General features: G+C 39.5%; 2 protein-coding genes across 3 annotated transcripts; one reads left to right on the forward strand and one right to left on the reverse strand.

Moving 5' to 3' along the window:
- Nucleotides 1–207: 207 nt before the first annotated feature.
- Nucleotides 208–15,197, forward strand: LOC136446643 (ATP-dependent zinc metalloprotease YME1L1-like). 2 transcript variants are annotated; one of them, XM_066445129.1, is made up of 18 exons: nucleotides 208–360; nucleotides 1,329–1,466; nucleotides 2,081–2,249; nucleotides 3,195–3,293; nucleotides 3,806–3,900; nucleotides 4,234–4,369; nucleotides 4,767–4,886; nucleotides 5,573–5,701; nucleotides 6,673–6,843; nucleotides 8,663–8,815; nucleotides 9,096–9,291; nucleotides 9,641–9,753; nucleotides 10,302–10,457; nucleotides 12,315–12,466; nucleotides 12,884–13,010; nucleotides 13,539–13,612; nucleotides 14,193–14,276; nucleotides 14,927–15,197. In XM_066445129.1, the coding sequence occupies exons 1-18, from the start codon at nucleotides 331–333 to the stop codon at nucleotides 15,068–15,070; spliced, it is 2,286 nt and encodes a 761-aa protein (XP_066301226.1). In that variant the 5' UTR covers nucleotides 208–330; the 3' UTR covers nucleotides 15,071–15,197. The 2 variants fall into 2 exon arrangements, with proteins under 2 accessions (XP_066301226.1, XP_066301227.1); XM_066445130.1 differs by having other exon boundaries at nucleotides 5,573–5,680.
- A 1,277-nt stretch (nucleotides 15,198–16,474) lies between these two features.
- LOC136446644 (peroxisomal membrane protein 11B-like) lies at nucleotides 16,475–18,910 on the reverse strand. The gene is made up of 3 exons (XM_066445131.1): nucleotides 18,748–18,910; nucleotides 17,437–17,546; nucleotides 16,475–17,129 (listed from the first exon to the last, which is right to left on the reverse strand). Exons 1-3 carry the CDS (start codon nucleotides 18,801–18,803, stop codon nucleotides 16,588–16,590), a joined length of 708 nt encoding a protein of 235 aa, XP_066301228.1. The 5' UTR covers nucleotides 18,804–18,910; the 3' UTR covers nucleotides 16,475–16,587.
- Nucleotides 18,911–19,898: the final 988 nt, after the last annotated feature.

The raw sequence follows: 19,898 nt of genomic DNA on the forward strand, positions 1-19,898 counted from the left end.
CGTTCTCAAGATTATGAACATTGCGTAACAGTAAACAAAGAAAAGGGACTACAATATTTGTATCAAATGCCTCAAATAACATATTTATCGTAAGAAATATATTCATGGATAAGAATCTTGAAATTTTGTTTATTTTCTTGACAATTACGGAAATTCATAAACTTGGGGTACTGGGAACGAGAGTTGTTACGTAAACGCATGCGCATGTCAATGTAGCCATCTTGTTCCCGGTTTGTCATCTGCCCATGCAACTATCGTGAAAAATTGTGATGTTTTGAGCTTTTGTTACGTCAGAAACCTTTATTCTTACGCCTGTACGAAGGGAGAGTGATGTTTTCTGTCAGTGGACTCCACCCACAGGTAAGGCAGCTCCGAATAGAACCGTTTATATCGTTTTTTACAGCCGGCAATCTTGCAAAATACCATGTGAATTTTTTTGCGGAACCCACCTTTTAGTTTTACAACCACGAAAAATCGTTGCATAATCTGAGCAATGTTCACAAAATGCTGCTTCAATGTTTGATATAAGATAGATATAGTTGAAATAGATTCTCTTCTGAATGGAAATATCGTCGTGTTGTGAACGGATTGTTTTGAAAAGTGTATTTTCAAAGGATTTAAAAATTCACCAGCCTTGGACGACGATCATTTATTTTGCACGTTCACAAGCGCACGTAGGTCAAACCATTTAGGATCAAAAATAGCAAGTCTATTTTCTAGAATGTTCTGTCTTGTCACATTGTTAAACGAAAACTATTTAGATTTTCTTTAATACCAGAATATAGATTAAACGCATTCAAATAAAATTTCTAATACATGTAACCTACATATATACCTACATATGGTTAGGTAATATGCAAATGATGTTTATACAACAATATTGTAGACGAGCAAATACATCTGGTTTGATCATGATGTCATTTAACGGATTCGATATGATCTTATATGGTGATGTCATGAATCATATATTCTAGCACTGTACATATTTTTCTGTTGTATGGCAATGCCCTACATGTATGTTGATAAATAAAGAACAGAACAGAGAACAATAATTTTTGGCCAAAGCATTTAACAGGATGTTCTTGTCAGTTGTCAATAAGAATCTTTTCGCACAATCAAATGGATAATCTTGTGAATAACACCTCATGATCCTGTTAAACCTAGCTAATAATGTTATATAATCCTGAAGATGATCATATAATATGGTGCATAAAAAATAAGAGTATACTCCTGAGTAAGACTAATCACATAAGAATATTGTACTGTAGATGGTTGGAGCAAGAAATGGAATTGCCCATAACAATTTTATGGGGTCATTTTACTTACAGCTGATAGCACCGCTGTCACAAGTTGTCAATGTCTTCAACTCTTTGAAGAGTTCAACCATATGTCATTCGTCGGCATGGCAACGGCTCCAACAGAAGAGCCGCAAGGAACCCAGCGAGTTCACAGTATCAGATGCCAGTGTAAGTACATTTTGTACACAGGGAATATCATCTTGTGCTGAAAATTTGATATGTAAAAATGTATATTTGACAAATGTTGAAATTGTTTTAAAACTGTACCAAGTGCTGTAAATGCATTTAAGTTTGTGATGATTTAATTTTGTGGTAGGGGGAAAATGGAGTATTTGTGGTGGTTTTAGTACACTGTTGAAACATGGTGGTAGGCTGGTAAAAGACAGAACAAGCATTTTGGGAGATACTGTAATTCTTGTTTCTTTCACGGTAACTTTATGTTCACTGTTTTCACGGTCACCTCTGTATCATGAACCTATCATCACCATGAAAAAAACAGTTGTTATTATTATGATTCCTTCACACATCCGTTCTATAAATCAGTTGCCGCTACCGTGAAGTTAAAGTGAAATGAAGTTACACTGTAAAATGTTGCTACCGTGAAGATGAAGTGAATTGTAAGTTTGCTGTGAAGATGTTAATACCACAGAAAACACAAACTTAAATGCCTTTACAGTACATGTACAAGCTGCTACTGGGGAGGTATGACTTTTAGCAGCACTTAAGATGCAAATAGAATACGTCTAAACTTAAAGTAAAAGAAGAAAACTTCCCTCCTTCAGGTGTCCCAGATATTGAAGGAGCTGGGGTTATCGGGGATTCCACCTTCCGTGATCGCCCAGCAGGTCAATAACCTCCTACCCACCGCCATCGCTCCTCTGTTGGAGAGGAAACCCAGCCACTGGCAAACCAGCTATGTTTCTGCAGAGTCCTTCTTTGAAAACAAGAATGGTGAGTATCGTTACAATCTTTGAATTGTGTATTGCAGCAACACATAGACATAGTGCTGCATACCTTAACTCATTTTCAGGTTCAGGTCCGGATTCAAGTCCAGAGGTTCAGGTTCAGGTCTGGACTTATAAGTCCGGACCTGAATCCATGGCTCATGTGTGCTAAGAATATATTTTTTTCGGTTACATATAGAATAGCATGTTGGCATAAATCTTACATGAAATTTGAAAACTATACATGCAAAATCATATACAGTCAGTAGTAAACACAAAATTTCAGTGATAAACACAAATACAGCAGTGTTTTTGTCTTTGCCAACGGAAATTTCACGATCTAAAGAAAGTTTAAGATGGTTCAGAACAAACAGGAGAATATAAGTGAGAGAAATTTTTTTGCAAGTCTGGACTTTTTTCCAGATGTTTAGATTTTTTTAACTTGAACCTAAACGTTAGGTCCAGTCTGATTAAAGTCTGGGGTTTAGGTATGCAGCACTACTACGGTATACAAAATACCGATGGATGCTAGACAAAAGTATGCTGTTATTGGTTATTGCAACCGTTGAACGTTTTAAAATCACAAGAACCAATTCATTGAGAAAGGGATAGTAACTAGGCTTGGCATTGCTGGTATTTGCATTGGAAACTTCAATGAAGTTTAGACACCCTGGATAAAATAAGAAACACAAAACAGTAACTGACAGTCACTGACGAAAGGTGACTGTGTCAGTAACTGTTCTACATTTAGAAATTAAGTAGAAACCTCCATCAATGTTAAGTGCAGAGGCAGGCCGTCATTGTCATCCACAATTTGTAAAAAAAACAACTTACTAGTGGAATGTTGGAATGTTTAGAACATATTAGTTTATTAAGCATGTTTTCTTCTGTTCAAGTACATAGGAGTGATCTGTATTTAGTGTTGAGAACTGTTCTTGTTCCTGTTCTCTAGGCATGCCTCCACGGTTGTTTGAGAGTTATACCAGAAGAAATACATCCAGCCTCTTGCCAGCACACATCAGTATTCAGCCTAGTTTCCCTCTCTCCCCAGGTAAGCGACTATTTGTATGGTCTCACTATGTATGATGTTAAGGGTTTTATGTAGGATACGGACAATTTTTGTTGTCAGCTTTCTGTTGATTTCTTTTCATAGTATTGATATGATACTAAGATGTAGCACCTTTATTACATTGCATAACAATGTCTAGGTAGTGAACCTGCACGTTTATTACACCACAAAGCTTTTTTGAAAAGCTTGAATCTTCCATCTTCCTATGTACATAGCATATTTTTTTATGCCCAACTAGGGTTAATTTGTTGGTACCACCAGAAAGTCTGGACTTCATGTGATTTGTTTTTGTGCCTTTCAAAAAGAATATTGAAATGATGAGACAAGTATACTAAATGTGTTGTAAATCACATGAAAATCTTGCTGTCTAGAATATTTTCTTTTTTGCCACCAAAATCCAGATTTAAAGACTTCCCTTTACCCCTCCCCACTTTATTTCTCTATTGCTTTGCAAGATGCAATGTTTTGATATGTCTACCCTGTTCCCATTATAGTTTTACAACAAACACGTGGCTTCAAAACTCGAGCTCAGCGCAGCAAGCTCAAGATGGAGGAAGAGGAAGCAGACGGAGTTCTATCTGGCATGAAGGTACTATTTTTAAATCTATGTAATCTTTTACAACTTTGCCTAGCTCAATCAGATTGGATTTGTTGTCTTCTCTTATAGCTCATTGATGTGTCTATTGTATTGTATTGTAAATACCAACAAGCCTAGTTGTCTTTTCTCAACATATTGGAATTTGTGATTTTAGATTATTGCAGTTAACGATGACAGTATTTGGTAGTCTATATTGGTATGTTGTCTAAGTTTATGTGTTACTGCAATACACAAGTCAAAATGGTTATCACTGTATAGATACGATAGTTTAGCTACTTGCATACATGTACCTCCATCCCTTGATGTTTTCTTTTCTTCCCTCAGTCAACCCTTGCCAAGGATAAACCCATCGACGTGAACAAGATTGTGAAGGAACACAACATTAAGGAGGGAAACCGAGAGGCCTTCAAGTTTGGCTTTGCAGACGGCTATCTGATGGCACAGGCTCAGTCACTCAAAGGTTAGTCTAACAACCGTTAAAAAGGAATGTCTATGTGCCTGTTTGTGATAGTTCTTGGTGAGTGTTGCAAAGTTTTAGCAAGTATATTTTGATCAATACATCATTTGTATTCTAAAGCCGACTTCTGTTTTTTTTAGTATTGCTATGGTCAATGTTTCCCTAAGTGAAATTTACCCACCTTAGGAATGAAAAAAACCCATCTCAACTAGTTAACAAAATAATTTGAAATTGGAATGAAGCACATTTATTTTGCATTTCATGTCACCAAGTCTTATGTTATTTGGTTATGTCAAGTATGATGATAATTATGTCCTGCTGAAAACATTTTATGTTGTTTTATGTTCAAATTAAGCAGAGCTAGAGAGAAATTTCTAAAACAGTCCATATATCTCTTCAGGAATTGATGTCAACAAACTTGCAGCCAGTCGTGTGAAGGGAGGTGGAGACCAAGACGCCTTCAAGAGGGGTTTTGAGGAAGGTTTCCTGATGTCTAAGGAACATGTTCCAAAAACAACAAGTAAGGCTTTAGCTGCTACTTCTGTAACCTCAACAGCTAACTTGTTTGGACATTTCTCTTTTTGTACTTGATCATAAATCCTCTTTTTAAAGTATGATGTATTGAAGTGTTACTTGGTAGATATATAAATGTACCTCACTCAGGGTCGTCTTAAGGACCCGTCCCTTCATCCATCCATCCATCCATCCATCCCGGGATGTAAGTTTACTCGTTGGGATGAATGAAAACTTGACCCCGTCTGTCCAAAAACTGAACTTCCTGACATGAAATTGATGAAAATGTTTTTTTTTCTGTAAATTTCAAATGACAGTTTCAACAACGAAAATTAACCACAATGGCTCTCAAACAATGAGTGGGAAAGAAAAAATCCAAAGCCAGAGACGGTCCTTTGTACATAGTCTAGTTTTTAATTATCATTAACCTTCTCCCTGCTGCGTATTCCTGTAACCAATAGAGAATTGGGTGCCAATCGGCTACTTCAGTGTCCTGAACTTTAAGTTATGTTTGTTTGTTTGTTTGTTTTCCAGCTTGGATGCTCTTTTTGTGCTTGATCATTAATGGTTTTATTGCATTTATGCTGTAGTAAATTGGTAGATAAACCCCGCATAATGATACATAAATGTTCTTAAAACTTTGCACGTAGGCTAGTTTTACTTATCATTAACCTATGTTTGTTTCCCCTCCAGCTTGGACGTCGTACTTCATGCGTGCGCTGGGCAGTACCCTGGTGTTCACCATCATCTTCGTCATCCTCATCAACCTAATAGCCATGAGTTTCACCTCTGAGATGAGAGGTGGGACCTCTTCTCTGTCAGGTTAGCCAAGGACCTGGTCCTCTGTGGTGGTTGTGTCTATCCATCCCTACTGTCTCTCCCCCATTCCATCCCTCCATTTTCTTCCATCTCCCTCTCTACCCCTCTATTCCATCCACCATCCTTTCCTCTTACTTCTTCCTCTCTCAACCCATATTGCTTTTCCTTTTTTCCTTATCTCAATGGTCTTTATTTTCCATCCTTCCTCACCTTTCACGCTATTTCCACCAACCAACAACTTCCCGATATGTTTTATCTCAGTTTATTTTTATTTTCCCACTTTTAAATAGTATAATCTGGAGTATAATATACAGCCTGAAAACATTGTTATGTTATCCTCTCGTATATTTTGATGTTATTATCAATCCCAGTTCCTAGATTTTCCTCCTCCTTTCCTTTTTCTCTCCAAGTATCCTGTGAGACCTATCACAGTTGCTATGGTTATCTGTCAGTTTGCTGTAAAATGTGGAAAACTGCTCATGTGTGTTCCCTCTTACTTAGTATCTTTTTATAGAGTGATGTTGTTCAACAATATGCGAAATTGGCCTGAATTGTTCTTTTGTAGTATCTTTCATGGGGTGATTTTGTCCGTCAACAAGTGAATTTGGGTATTGTGAGCTGAGCTTTATTCCTGTGGAATTTTTGCACTGTGGTTGTGTTAGTGTTGTATTTTAATCAACCGTACAAATCATTATACATGTACGAAAAAAACTTACTAGTGGAGTGTATGGAATATGCTAGTTTATCAAGCATGAATATTGAAATACTTCCTAAAACTTAAGAGCCTTTTTTGTTGGATGGCCATGTCTTTACATCAAGTATGTCAAGTCAAGGCCTTTACTTTGCTCCGAAATGCTTGTTGGCCCACACGGCCTCTTTTCAACAAAGTTTAAGTGGAGGGGGAGGGGTCACGGATAAGAGTCCAAAATCTTTACACATGTGTTGATGTTAATGTGACAATTTTGCACCCACAGGCCGGCTGCGTTTTTCTGGCATGGACACATCAGTACAGGCAGTAAAGGACAACAATGTGACATTTGACGACGTGAAGGGGTGCCAAGAAGCAAAAGAGGAGCTAGAAGAGGTGGTGAAGTTCCTGCAAGATCCCGACAGATTCACCAGCCTGGGGGGAAAACTACCAAAGGGTTAGTATGTTCATCTGTAGAAAAACCTTCCATTTTTATTTGTACTTTGTACTACAGTCAAACCTGTATTAGCGGTCACCTTTGCATAGCGGCCACCTGCCCATAGTGGTCACTTTTTGTCGGTCCCTTGGATTTTTCCCATTGACATAAGCATTAAGAATTAGGCTATAGCGGCCACCTGTCCAACGCGGTCGCGGCCAGATGATTTTCGGTCCCGCGAGTACAGTAACACTGCCGATAACGGCCAATGTGCGCCGGTGGAAGCCGCATCGCCACCGCACGCCGGGTTCAAAATCTTCATTTTCTAATGCAGTTATCAAGTTTATGTGAACTCAACTTGACAGGATAATAATAAAGAAAACAAGAATGTTTTATCTTCGTTAGATTATCCATGGTTTGACGCGCGCGAAGTCAAGTATTTCTTCACATGGCTTGCGTTTGTACATCGTAGAATATTTGACTATTTCTGTGCATTTGGATTGGACAAAGATGACGGTAGTTTTTGGAAAATACAACCCGCACATGTATCTGATGCGCTAAGTTGGCGAATTATTTCAATGTCGGCCCAATATTTCCGTTTTCCCCGGGAATTCATCCGAAAATGTGCCTAAACACGATTTTCAATATGGCGGAGCAGCATAAAGGTCATCGGACGACACCACTGTTGTGGAGGTATAGTGTGTTAAATTAATTTTGCTGCAAACTATCACTGAGGATAATTACTGAACCAAAAGCTTCAAACTAAATATGGATAACATTACTATCTTGTAAAATTTGGGCTGTTGCAATTTTCTGAAAAGAAAAAAGCCCTCAAAAGAGCGACCTTCCTCTCATTACCCTATTAGCATAATGGTAGAAGCTGATCATGACAAGTAAACAACAACAGATTAGGAAAATTGTCGCCACGATTTTATGTTTAAAAACGGTCGAAAACGAACAGTAAGTGGCAACTGAGCAACATATATTTTGTTCTATACTAACTAGGGGGCATTTTGCTGCGAAGAACTTTGTTTCATATGATTAAAACTCGTTGGTGACGCGGTTGCCGGCAGCGAAGCAGTCGCGAAGGATCAAGAGTTGAGTATGGCGATGCTGGTCTGTTCAGACATGAAGCTCGAGCAAACCATGGATTTTGGAGTTGGCAGATACAATAATTCTTTTTTCAAGCCCATAATAGAAGTAAAAGAACAACAATCGAATTTCTAAAATGTGACTTACCTATGTAATGTTTACATGTGTACTGTACGGTGAATAAATGTGCTCAGTCGGGGTACTGAAAACATGTGTCACTCGTGGTCAATTAATCAACATTTTCTCCATAGCGGCCACCTGTCCTTAGCGGCCAGTTTGGGCCAGTCCCTTGAGTGACCGCTATAGACAGGTTTGACTGTATATGATTGCTTGCAAATTTTTAAGTCACAAAAACTCAAAAACACTTTTCGCAGGGGACGTTGCATTGTCTCGTAACACAAGAACTGGTGATAGCCACATGAACGTCTTACTATGGCTATCTTGCACTACTAAAATAAACAGCTAGATGGTGCTACTGCACAGTAGCTTTAAATTTGATCATAACCAACTATAACACAACCTTCATTTGAAAGAATCTGTGTTGGTAGAAGTCATTCTGAATCAACGTTGAGCTGCAAGACGGCCAACACAAACAATTAGACTTAACCCAAATTTTTTAGTTATGAGCTCTATTGTGTTGTCAGTTTGCAGTTCAACTTAAATTCAGAACTATAACACACATGGCCCTCTATTGAAAAGTCTGTTCATAGATTTGCATTAAAGGTTGTATCAATCTGTATTCCCACAGGTGTGTTGCTGGTTGGCCCACCTGGAACAGGTAAGACCCTCCTGGCGCGTGCCGTGGCAGGGGAGGCCGACGTCCCGTTCTTCTACGCCAGCGGTTCCGAGTTTGACGAGATGTTTGTGGGAGTGGGAGCCAGCAGAGTCAGGAACCTGTTTGGTGAGATGATTATCCTTCAAAAAAAACTTTCTTGGGCTGATTTTTCTGTGAAAGTAAGATTTCTACCATGTTCTGAGTTATATAGGACCTGGTGACTTTATAGAGGTGACTTAGTTTCAGTCAGTGTCTTTTTTTGATAATGAGTAAATCATATTAAATTATCTTGCCAGAATATATTTACCCACAGACCAATCGCAGTTAAGCATCTAAATGTATTTAAACACGTATGTTCTGAAAGTTCCATGACCCTGACATCCAACCTTTGCCCTTTGCCCTGTAGCTGCTGCTAAGAAGAACGCCCCGTGTGTGGTGTTTCTGGACGAGCTGGACTCCGTGGGGGGGAAGCGAGTGGACTCTCCCGTCCACCCCTATTCCAGAATGACCATTAACCAGCTGCTGGCTGAGATGGACGGGTTCAAGCAGAACGAGGGGGTCATCGTCATGGGTGCCACCAACTTTGTGGAAGTTCTAGACCCGTATGTACTCTTTCAATCTGTGTTTTAGGAGAGCAACATCTCAAGCATGTTGAGGGCGCACACCCCAGTTAATGCACTGTTAATTGAATACAGTTCAATGTGTACAATTGGTGTTCACATCAAACTGTATGTACTCTGGCCCACATTGTTGATAGAACAAATTAACCTTCTCCCTGCTGCCTAACTCTAACCAATAGGGATTTGGGTGCCAAACGTGTACTTCAGAGGTTTCAAAGGTTTTGAATATAGATGCAACTTGTGCTTCATTCAGAAACTAATATCTCATCTGCTTACATTTTAGCTAGTGTAATTGAAAACAAGTTTTAGAGTCAGTGGATTTTTTTTGCAGGGCATTGACTCGTCCAGGCAGGTTTGACACCACAGTGACTGTGCCTCGACCAGATGTCAAAGGTCGTCTGGAGATCCTCAAGTTGTACCTTGGCAAGGTGAAAGTGGACTCAGGTGAGGTCAACATCTATAAGTCAAGACTAAGGGTTGACAATAGGTAGAGACCTGTTTGAAAGGTTAATTCAAGGCATGTTTAAAAGTTTATGGTTTGCTCTTAGAGTCTTATTGTAGTTGTAGGTCAGGATTCAACCTGAACTCAGAAATACAGATATCTTACTGGGCTGCTCCTAGTAGCACCAAATTCCAGAAAATAGTCGCAAAGTGGCTTAAACCGGTGGCAATTTGTTGCCTGAAAATGTGGAATCCAAAAAAAATTAGCAAATTGCAGTGGTGTAATCACTGCAAATTTCTTTCTTGATGAATTTCAATCAATGTCCATCGGTTTTTATGTCAGTAGCATCAAATTTCAATAAAGTTATGGTCTATCTGATTTGGAGCTGAAACTGAAAATTTGACATTCCAGACGCTGCCATTTTGTTTGTAGAAGTCACATATTTTACCTGTGCATCGCACATCATTTCAACCAAATGGGAAAATGGCCAAATATTCGCTTTACAGTTAGCTACAGACCCCTTTTACTCATTTCTCTTGTGATTTCACAGATGTGGATGGAGACATCCTGGCGCGAGGCACGGTGGGTTTCACCGGAGCAGACCTGGAGAACATGGTGAACCAGGGCGCGCTACACGCCGCGTCCGTCGGGCACCAGTTCGTCACCATGTCTGACCTGGAGTTCGCCAAGGACAAAATCCTCATGGGTAAGACTCACATCAAACATGTAGGCTGTTTCTTAGTACAAGTACATATTCCTGGTCAAAGATATGTTAACAATGAACCAGTTAGTTCCAAATGGGGCAGACTCTGGTATAAATACTATTATTTAACGTTTACTCTTTAATTAATTTGTGAAAATCAAGAGTTTGCAGCGTTTTGGGTTGATACAACTGTAGTAATGTGAAAAGCATAATTACCGTATTTCTTTTAATAAAGGACGCACTTTTTTGACATTTCAACCTTCAAGATGAGGCTTCAGGTCAAAGCCAAAGTCGGGGTGCGCACTTTATTTAGGTTTTCTCTCGAGAAAAGTCGCGACGTAAGTCAGGAAGTCACCGATTATTACCCCAGCAGGCTAGCCCCGTCACTTCGCCGACACGCAACGATAATTTATGCATGTTCTGTTCTTATTCATGTTCTTATGTTTACAGGATAACGATGCTACACCATACGTATATTTTTGAAAAGGTATTCTACATATAAAAATAATTGATTTAGCGATATTAAATATCAAATTATGAGACACCAAATAACGCTGCGTGTTTTCAACCGCGCGACTATTTCAGTGTGTCGGGCCCGGCCATAATTTCGTACCCTACGCCGCTTGCGACGTCAATAATTTCCTAACCACCCACACGGCTGCAAATATGGGCACATCGTGCGTATCTGTAGATATTATTTATCAAAAACGTAATAGCTAGAATCTGAAATGTTCCAGAGTTCGTTTCAGTGGGAGTTTTGTTTTTGTTTTGACTGATAAAACGCGAAAACCCACGCCGCTTTCGGCACACTTCCGGGTTAATTGATCGCTAAAATTACGCAAAAGCCACCATCAATCCGCAAATAAATGTATGCTTTCCCGAAAACATCTTTCGGTTTTGCATTTTCTTCACCATAATGTTGCTATGTAGTCGATAAAACCGCGTTTTTATTGCGTTTTCATGTGTAACATTTCAGACAAAGAAAAAACTTGGACCGCGATTCTGCTGCCCCATGATGCACTTCGTCTTCCCGCCTTTAGCTGCAGCATCAACCAATCAGAGACGCGTAATACGATCATGTGATGAGGATTACGTAACACGCGAAATGCATCTTGGGGCAGCAGAATTTAAACAATATGGCGGCGGGCGATCGGCGAAATGAAATGATTTGTCAATGCAACGCTGTATTTTGCGGCATAAATGCCGAGAGACGAACTTTTATTTTATCTCAAAATGCGTTTTACACGTTTGTCTTTGACTAGCCCGGTAGAAATCAAGCGGATCATCGTCTGGTCCTTCAATATCAAGGAAGTTTGTCAGATATCCTGGCGCGAGGTTCTCAGCGTGACGTTTAAACTTCAAAACTTTTTACTCAAAATTTGAGCGGAGTAGAGGGTTAAGTGTTGACCCCAAATAATGGTAATGTTTTCCCGAAAATTCCTTGAAAATGGAACGATTAAGAAAGACACCAGGACTTCATAGCGTGCCGAATACCGGGGCGTGGTGACATCTTGGAGACACGCGCCGAGCGACAGCGGCAGATCGGGGGTGCGCACTTTATTAAGGTTTTTCTGTGAAGTATCTCAGCTGGCGTGATTGGGGTTGCTGTGAAGCCCAAATCGGGGGTGCGCACTTTATTTGGGGTGCGTCCTTTATTAGAAGAAATACGGTATGTTTGTAGTGTGATAAGTTGATGGTGATTGGGTCCATGGAAGAACAGTTAACACACAGCAAAAGTGTCGAAAAAAGTTTACAGTAGTATGCATACTGCAACCTGTTAGTTCAACATTTTGCAGAACATGGAATTATAAAGACAGCTGAGTGTACATACACTTATATTCTATGAAATGTAATTGACAGGTCCAGAGAGAAGGAGTGCACAGATTGATGACAAGAATAAGAAGATCACAGCGTACCACGAGGGAGGCCACGCCCTGGTGGCGTACTACACCAAAGATGCCACGCCCATCAACAAGGCCACCATCATGCCCAGGGGGCCAACATTGGGACATGTAAGTTACCTTGGTTAAACTGCTTCCTGCCAAACTCTTTCCTATTTCATCTGTTTCTATAGCCCTTGGGCCACACAAGCACTACAGCAGGGTACTAGTTATGCTTTGTTTTAAAAAACATGTTCCTGCCTTGATACCTCTCGCTCTCACTATCCAGTTTATTGTCTGTTGTTCCCCATCTGGCGAGGGTGTTTTCCTACTTACAGGGCTATAAGAAATACCATAGGGAACATCCATATTGCAGAAGAGGCTTACATATTAGCATTTGCTGTCTTAGTTCTGAAGATACTTTCTGTTGGGCTCACTGAATTTGTTTGTGATTCAATATAACTCCAGCAGTTCATGGAAGTGTTATAGGTTGCACATAAATGCATTTTTCCTTGTACGTAATGTTTGTTTGTTTCTTGTGTGTGTCAGGTTTCCCTCTTGCCTGAGAAGGACCAGTGGAACGAGACCAAAGCTCAGCTGCTGGCTCAGATGGACATCTGTATGGGAGGCAGGGTGGCCGAGGAACTCATCTTTGGACCTGACAATATCACTACAGGTGTGTGTGTGTGTGCATGTGTGTATGTCTTTATGTGTGTGTGTGTGTGTGTGTGTGTGTGTGTGTGAGTGCCACTGTATAGGGGGGCTCATTAACAATACTTAATCTGTCAGTCAGTTGACATGTTGTTGTTAGATGAAAGCATCTAGAAGTTACTTAGTCACTGACGAAAGACAGCAGATGCTGTCTGAAAGGTCTGACTGTTTCAAAATTTTATCCAGTTGCTTGAGTAACTATTTTTGGCGTATCTTACTACCTGGATGTCTAACCTTCATCAACGTGTCTAGAAGTTATGTTTTGCTTTTTTGCTTTGTTTCAAACAGCTATATTTGGAAGTCACCACAGCTGAAACCTCACCCATCCAGATCTCTGATGTCCAGGCCTAGAAACATACATGAATTAAGCTTTCACTGTTAAGTTCTTGTGTCGGAGATACACCTGTATGTTTGATGGTCACTCACTTCCACAATGCTTATGGAGATCCATCGTAAACTGCTAGGGGGCATGACATATCCTGTGTTTCTATAGGTGCATCCAGTGACTTCGAGCAGGCAACCAAGATCGCAAAAATGATGGTGACAAGATTTGGAATGAGTGAGAAGGTATGGCATCCTGAAATGATGATTTGGTGTTTTCAAGCATACATGTAGTGAAAAGACATGGAATTAAACCCTCATTTTCCATTCCTAGAAAGTCATTAAATTTCAGGAAAACTATTGGACAAATTTGGGTTGAAAAGTTTGTAACTGTCTTCTCCAAACATCTTCAAACTTTTGTTGAAATAAACATAGCAGCACATTGTACACAATGTAGACAGTAATGAATTGCATTGATTTTTTTACATAATAGACTAAAAGCAAAACAGCATTATATCAATGAACAAAACTGACCAAGACTTATATAAAATCCACAGAATTAAAAAGTTTCATACATCAACAACCTTTTTAAAAAAGAATCTCAGACAATGAGGGTTGATCAGAACAGCATTAATCTAGGTGTTCAGGCTCTCATGACATACAAGTTTTTGTGTTTGTTAGGAAGGACTCAGAGTGAACATTGTAGAATGAATTGTTTTGTTTTATTTGTTGCTACAGGTGGAATTTTCCCACCACAAATTCAGGTTGAAGAGTTTGACTGTCTTGAACATTGTAGAGAGATTTATTGCTTTGTTTGTTGGTACAGTTGGGAGTGATGGTGGCCAGTGAGAACGGTCTCAGTCCAGAAATGAAGGCCATGATTGAAACTGAAGTCAGGAACATGCTGAAGGTACGTCTGTTGGCCAAATAATATGCTGCTTTGACAGATGAAAGTGTGTCTTCAATTCAGCACTTTCCCCTGTAAATAGATACCTTCACACATCCTTCGTCCTCATCAATCTTTCAAATTATAAAGTAAGTTACTAGCAATAGATTTTGTTGCTTCTTTTAGCTGGCTTTGAAGTACAGTCAAATCTGGATTCAGCAGCCACTCAAGGACCTAAGGAAAAATGATAACTGAGGACAGGGTGGGGTTAACCATGTAAAAATGGACGGGACTCTTTTAATTTTTTATCTCCATGAAAAATGGAGATATAGTTTTGGGTGTGTCTGTCTGTCTGTCTGTTTGTGTTTCCGGACCACTGTAACATAACTCAAGAACCTCTTGATGGATAACGATAATATTTGGTATGTGGGCAGGTGTTATGAAGCTGAAATTCAAGGTCAATTTTGGGCCCCCTGGTGTGTGACCTTGGTACTGCAGTAGAAATTCCATTTTTGTATCTCTTGACCTGGATGTGCTATGGTCTTGATTTTTTGGCGGCAGATAGCTTGTTTATTTTCTTTTCTTTTATGTGACTTGTAACTGGTGGAGGGGGTTGCCTTTGCCTGGAGGTTGTTCAACCAGGTTTGACTGTATTTCCATGTTCACATTCACAGGAGTCCTACAAACGTGCAGAGAATCTGTTGAGAACCCACGCCTGGGAACACAAGACGTTAGCGGAGGCACTGCTGAGATACGAGACGCTCACCGCAGACGAGATCGGGGAAGTCTTGGACGGGAAGCAGCTGGCAAACAGATGATCAACAAAGGCTGTCCACACCCGCTTCTGGTTTGGACTAGTCCGGTGTGAGATCCTGTTAAAAGGAAGGATGATTACATGATGAGGATACAGTAACCTGTCCCACCTAAACCCAAGGTGGACTAGTCCAACATCAGACTCATTTGGGCAAAATTGGAAGTGAAGACTACTCATTTAGGGGTGTTACAAATAGGATAGATTGCTCTTGCAATTGTCCAACTGTCCCTACCCTTGTATGTGAAGAAAAGTGATCTATTGCAGTACTCTTAGAGCTTTCCTCTTTTGTGAGTTTTATTTCAGGGAATTTCTTCACTGCATGCATGAAACCTTGATCTTACAATTTTATTGATATTAAAAGTAGGCTGAAAAATGATTCCACATTTGAGTTTAACTTTGTGGAAGGTAAATGTGCCCAGCACCTGGCTTTGTTTGGCTTGCATTTCTATTATAACTCTTAGATGAACTTCACCTAGACATACATTTTTGTATTTCTTGACAAAAACACTTTTCCTTTGCTTGACTCTTAAAGCTTGCTTCTTTGTGTTATGTACCATTTTTAAGGACTAAATGCACACTAGTCATAAGTTGAGAACATTCTTAGATGTACTATTCCAGTATTACTTATAGAAAATGTGCTAAATCTTAGATTCAGTAAAATGTATCAGAGGTAACCTTGTAAATATCTGTGAAAACAAGAAAGTAGACTGATACTGTAAACACAAAACTACAACAAATTGTGCATGGTGATATGTATATCACAAATGGTCGTATTCTACTTAAGTTAACATACTTCACATTGTAGTGATAAGAAAATGTGTTGATTAGCCTAAATCCTCTTGTTGCAAACATGTAGATCAACCATGTGATCAAGGACAGGGCCAGGTGGAAAGTGATTTGTTTTATCCATTTGAATGGAAAACCTGGATTATGATTGATTAAGAAAGTGCTCCTTTGTATTTCTGTGTCTCAGTCACATTGCAATAAACATGGTGTCCAATATAAGATGTTCAAAGGCCTCTGTTGCTACAACAATAGAAAACGTTATCACGTCTTGCTTCCACTAGTGCATTTATTATCATTGACGAAAATTATGACGGCATTACCTTGCCACTATTCTACATTTGTTTTTACTTCATGATTTTAACATGTAACAAGATATCAACCGAATGTTGAATAAATACTATTGGAAAGAACAAACCTGAAATTGGAAATTAAAATCAGTTTTATTCAAGTCTCAAAAGTACAGTAGGTTCTAGCACATATTGTGCATCTAAAAGTATGAAAGTTCAAAATTGTATACTGGACAAGAGGTCATGTTTCTTCTTTAGAAATACCTGAAGGTGTAAGCATGTCTTGGTTTTAAAATCACCAGGAATGAACCTGAACTTTCAATCCATGTATTTAGTACATCTTGGATTACATTATTGATATAAAAACTATCACAAATTACAGATGATGATAATATTCCTATCTAGGCTGCCTCTTCCATGAACAGCTATTAAAAATCATTTCTAAAGTCTAGGATGGAGTCAGTTTCAACGTTGGATTTGCTATGACCATGATTCCTAGTATGGAAGACACCACCCCACAAAACCCTACCCACCCATCAGAAACATCAATCACTTTTAACCTTGTCATCTGAACAACAATATCACAAACATTCTTTGACGTATCAATACATAATGGCAAGTTTTCTGCCAGGATTCTTTTCAGCGATTCCTGTCTAACTTTCGCTTCAAAGTGCAGTTCGTTATCAACTACTCCGTTGGGATACGGCAGATGCTTGTGCTTTATCTGTAAGGCCTGTTGCATGCTGTAGAGATCACGTAGTAAACTTAGGACGGTGCTTAGGAACCAGAACCTCAGAGACAGCCAGTTCCACCTATCGACGTCTGTTTGCAACACGCCGGCGCGTCCCAGCCACACCAGGTGGTCGAACAGGAGGAAGATGGAACGATTCGTGTGGCTCGCTGTCAGCAGAACTCGCAGAAGTTCGTCCTGGAGTTTGGACGCCCGCCGCGCTGCTTCCACGGAGTCCAGACTCTTACCAAATCTCATCACTGCAGCACAAAAGAGAAGAAGCAAAAGTGTTCAAAATGGTCTCTTTTTCTATACCTCAAAGCAGTAGGGTTTTTCCTGTTATGTAACAACAGTGAAGTGTCCTGTAAAGAAATCCATGGAATTTTTTGGGATTTCTTCAAATTGACTAGTATAATGTACAATGCTATAGGCTCTGCCCTGAGAGCTTGCCAAAAGTAGTTACAGTAAAATTACACGTGTAATGTTGGAAAAGGAACTTATGTTTATGATTTTGTGGGGGAGGTGTTAGCTCTATTACTGACAAAAAAGATGAGGATTCCAACTTACATTTTCTGGTCATGCTGACTTGAGATTCCAGTTTCTTCATCTTATTTACCACATCAGTGTTTGTACTGCCGAGTACTGCACGCAGGAAGATGCTGCCATACTGCACAGTCCTACAGTCACAAACAAAAAACTCAGACATTTTCATAAGGTATAGGAGGGTCATTACACAATTTGTGGATGTCTATCAGATACAGATGTAGGCTTCACAATATGGCATGAGCCTAGTCTGAAGTAAACAACTCTTGAAAAGTTTTCAAGCCAGGATTTTCAATCTACGAGTTAGGTAGAAAAGGGTTGGATAAATATTGCAGTATTGCAATATTACTAAACTAAAACATTCATAATTTTTCAGTCGGTACTTTTCCATGAACAGCCATGAATATCTTGAACCTGATACAGCTGAGCACTGTAAAATGTATTGTTTGCATTTGACCAATTGAATCACATATATCATGATAGAGGCATTGTAAAGCTGATAACACATCAAGAATAAATATGCATGTCAGTCACTTAATCAATCAATGGACAAGTTTTTTTTAGAAAGCTTCAAGTTGTTTTTTCTTTCAAGTTTTGAATGCAATACTTTCTACCTTGCAACTGTTTGCTTGATAGAAAATGAAGTTATCTTTGCTTATGATAATACATGTATATGGTTGAAACATCAAACACACACCGCTAACCAATGAACTTACATGTCTCACTCATGTGACCATCGGGTCATTGAACCCTTAATAGGTCAGAGACTACAAGTGTAATCCAATCACCCTGGTCAATATCCATCTTTTTAAAAATCTTCATAATCTACCAATGCAATATTACAACCTCTCAATTTATGGTTGGTCCAAATATGCAACGATTTTGAATAGTGCTATTCCGAAAATGCCTCTGTAAACATACTGATTTATATGAAAATGCAGTGAAATATAGGTCACCCCACATACATGTAAACCTTTGATCTTATTACCAGAAGTACCGAGACTTGCTGTGATATATCATAGGTTGTTGTGAAATTCTATGGCAGGGCTATTTGATATCAAGAGAATTCTAGATTGCTCTTATCCAAACAACAAAGGGCTTAACGTTACTCTAGGTGTGAAATTAAACCGACGTGTGAAAAATTTTAATGACTAAATTATGTAACACTATTAAACCAATGAGGTTCTAGTTAACCTCCTTGCACTAACAGAACGCGATGTGGTAAGTAAAGAAGCCATTCGTAACAGTTGTACTCTGTATGACCCTAAACTGTCAGTAGTCAGGCGCTTGAACCACTGTTACATCACCTCCATGTAAGGCACACCTCCCACATACCTGAAGAGCTTGTCTCGCCCCTTGGTCTGCGCAGTGAAGTTTATGAACGATTCCATGTCGCTGTGTGGATCTTACCGAGTCACTCGGACAGTATGAAGACTTAAGACTGTGCCGCAGTACTTGAGACGGCCACGACTTTGCACGACACGTTTCTGTACGCGTGGATCGGGCAGAACATGGTCTAAAACCCTCGTGTCCAAAATCTGAATTAGAGCAAAGGTCGAAGGTTGATGACCTGGAGGGCGTTGAACCATGTTAACAACACGGCAGAAATATGACGATACAGTACTAGCATTTGAAAGCCTCAACGTTATCATTATTTAATCACTTATACAAACAACTTGATTTGTGATTTCCATGGAAGTTGAACTGGTAAATCTCGGTGTATTGTATGGACGTGCTGAAGAGTTGTTTTCATTCTTACTTATGTCTTATCAGTCGACAATATCTATGATCTCACAGGGTTTCATATGATCCTGCGTCTTTATATTCATTTTCATAGACAACTGGAAGGACCCGAGATTATTGCATAGAATACATGTAGATACTGTTGTTTCTTACAGTGTTTCTTGAAGTGTTATCGCCGCATTTAGACGAGTACACATATCTTGAAAGTAAGTATTGTAAGGTTTGTATGTTGCCCTATCCAATATAATTGTATGTTAAAAAAACTCTTTCGTATGCACCTATTTGTTGTTTGTAACGGGGGGTGCCCAACCATCGGACGTTTTTTACGCGCTGGAACTCACGGCGCTCCATTGCTGGTTGCCAGAGAATGGTCATGTTTTAATGAATGAATTTTGAACACATTCATCTTAAGACCATACTTGGACAAGAAATGTATTCATACTGTTCATGGGCCCTTCATGCTCCGCGTTACATGCGGAAGACGCTGTGAGACATTTTCACGAATGTACCTTCTGATTTAGTGCTACGCCAGATAGTGTGCCTAACTTATTACGCTTTGGTAATTTTGCTCTCTTCGGAAGTTGGTGATGAAGTTAGGGAAATGTAAATAAGGCTTGAAGTCTGCTATATTATAGCTTTCTTTTGACCGGAAAATTTTGACTGTGTGCACTTCTCACGTCATGTGAGAAGGGCTATATCTAGCGCATCCCAGCTCATGTTTCCACGGGAAATAGGCTACTACG

The sequence above is a fragment of the Branchiostoma lanceolatum genome, chromosome 12 (assembly GCF_035083965.1).
Source record: "Branchiostoma lanceolatum isolate klBraLanc5 chromosome 12, klBraLanc5.hap2, whole genome shotgun sequence".
Lineage (NCBI taxonomy): Eukaryota > Metazoa > Chordata > Leptocardii > Amphioxiformes > Branchiostomatidae > Branchiostoma > Branchiostoma lanceolatum.

Bases quoted from the DNA above. Each gene is read 5' to 3' on its own strand.
- LOC136446644 (XM_066445131.1), bottom strand. From the start codon at position 18,803: ATGGAATCGTTCATAAACTTCACTGCGCAGACCAAGGGGCGAGACAAG. The intron at 17,547-18,747 runs GTATGTGGGAGG...TTGTGACTGTAG, and splicing joins GGGCGAGACAAGCTCTTCAG to GACTGTGCAGTATGGCAGCA. The intron at 17,130-17,436 runs GTAAGTTGGAAT...TTTGTGCTGCAG, and splicing joins AGTCAGCATGACCAGAAAAT to TGATGAGATTTGGTAAGAGT.
- LOC136446643 (XM_066445129.1), top strand. From the start codon at position 331: ATGTTTTCTGTCAGTGGACTCCACCCACAG. The intron at 361-1,328 runs GTAAGGCAGCTC...TTTTACTTACAG, and splicing joins TCAGTGGACTCCACCCACAG to CTGATAGCACCGCTGTCACA. The intron at 3,294-3,805 runs GTAAGCGACTAT...TTCCCATTATAG, and splicing joins TAGTTTCCCTCTCTCCCCAG to TTTTACAACAAACACGTGGC.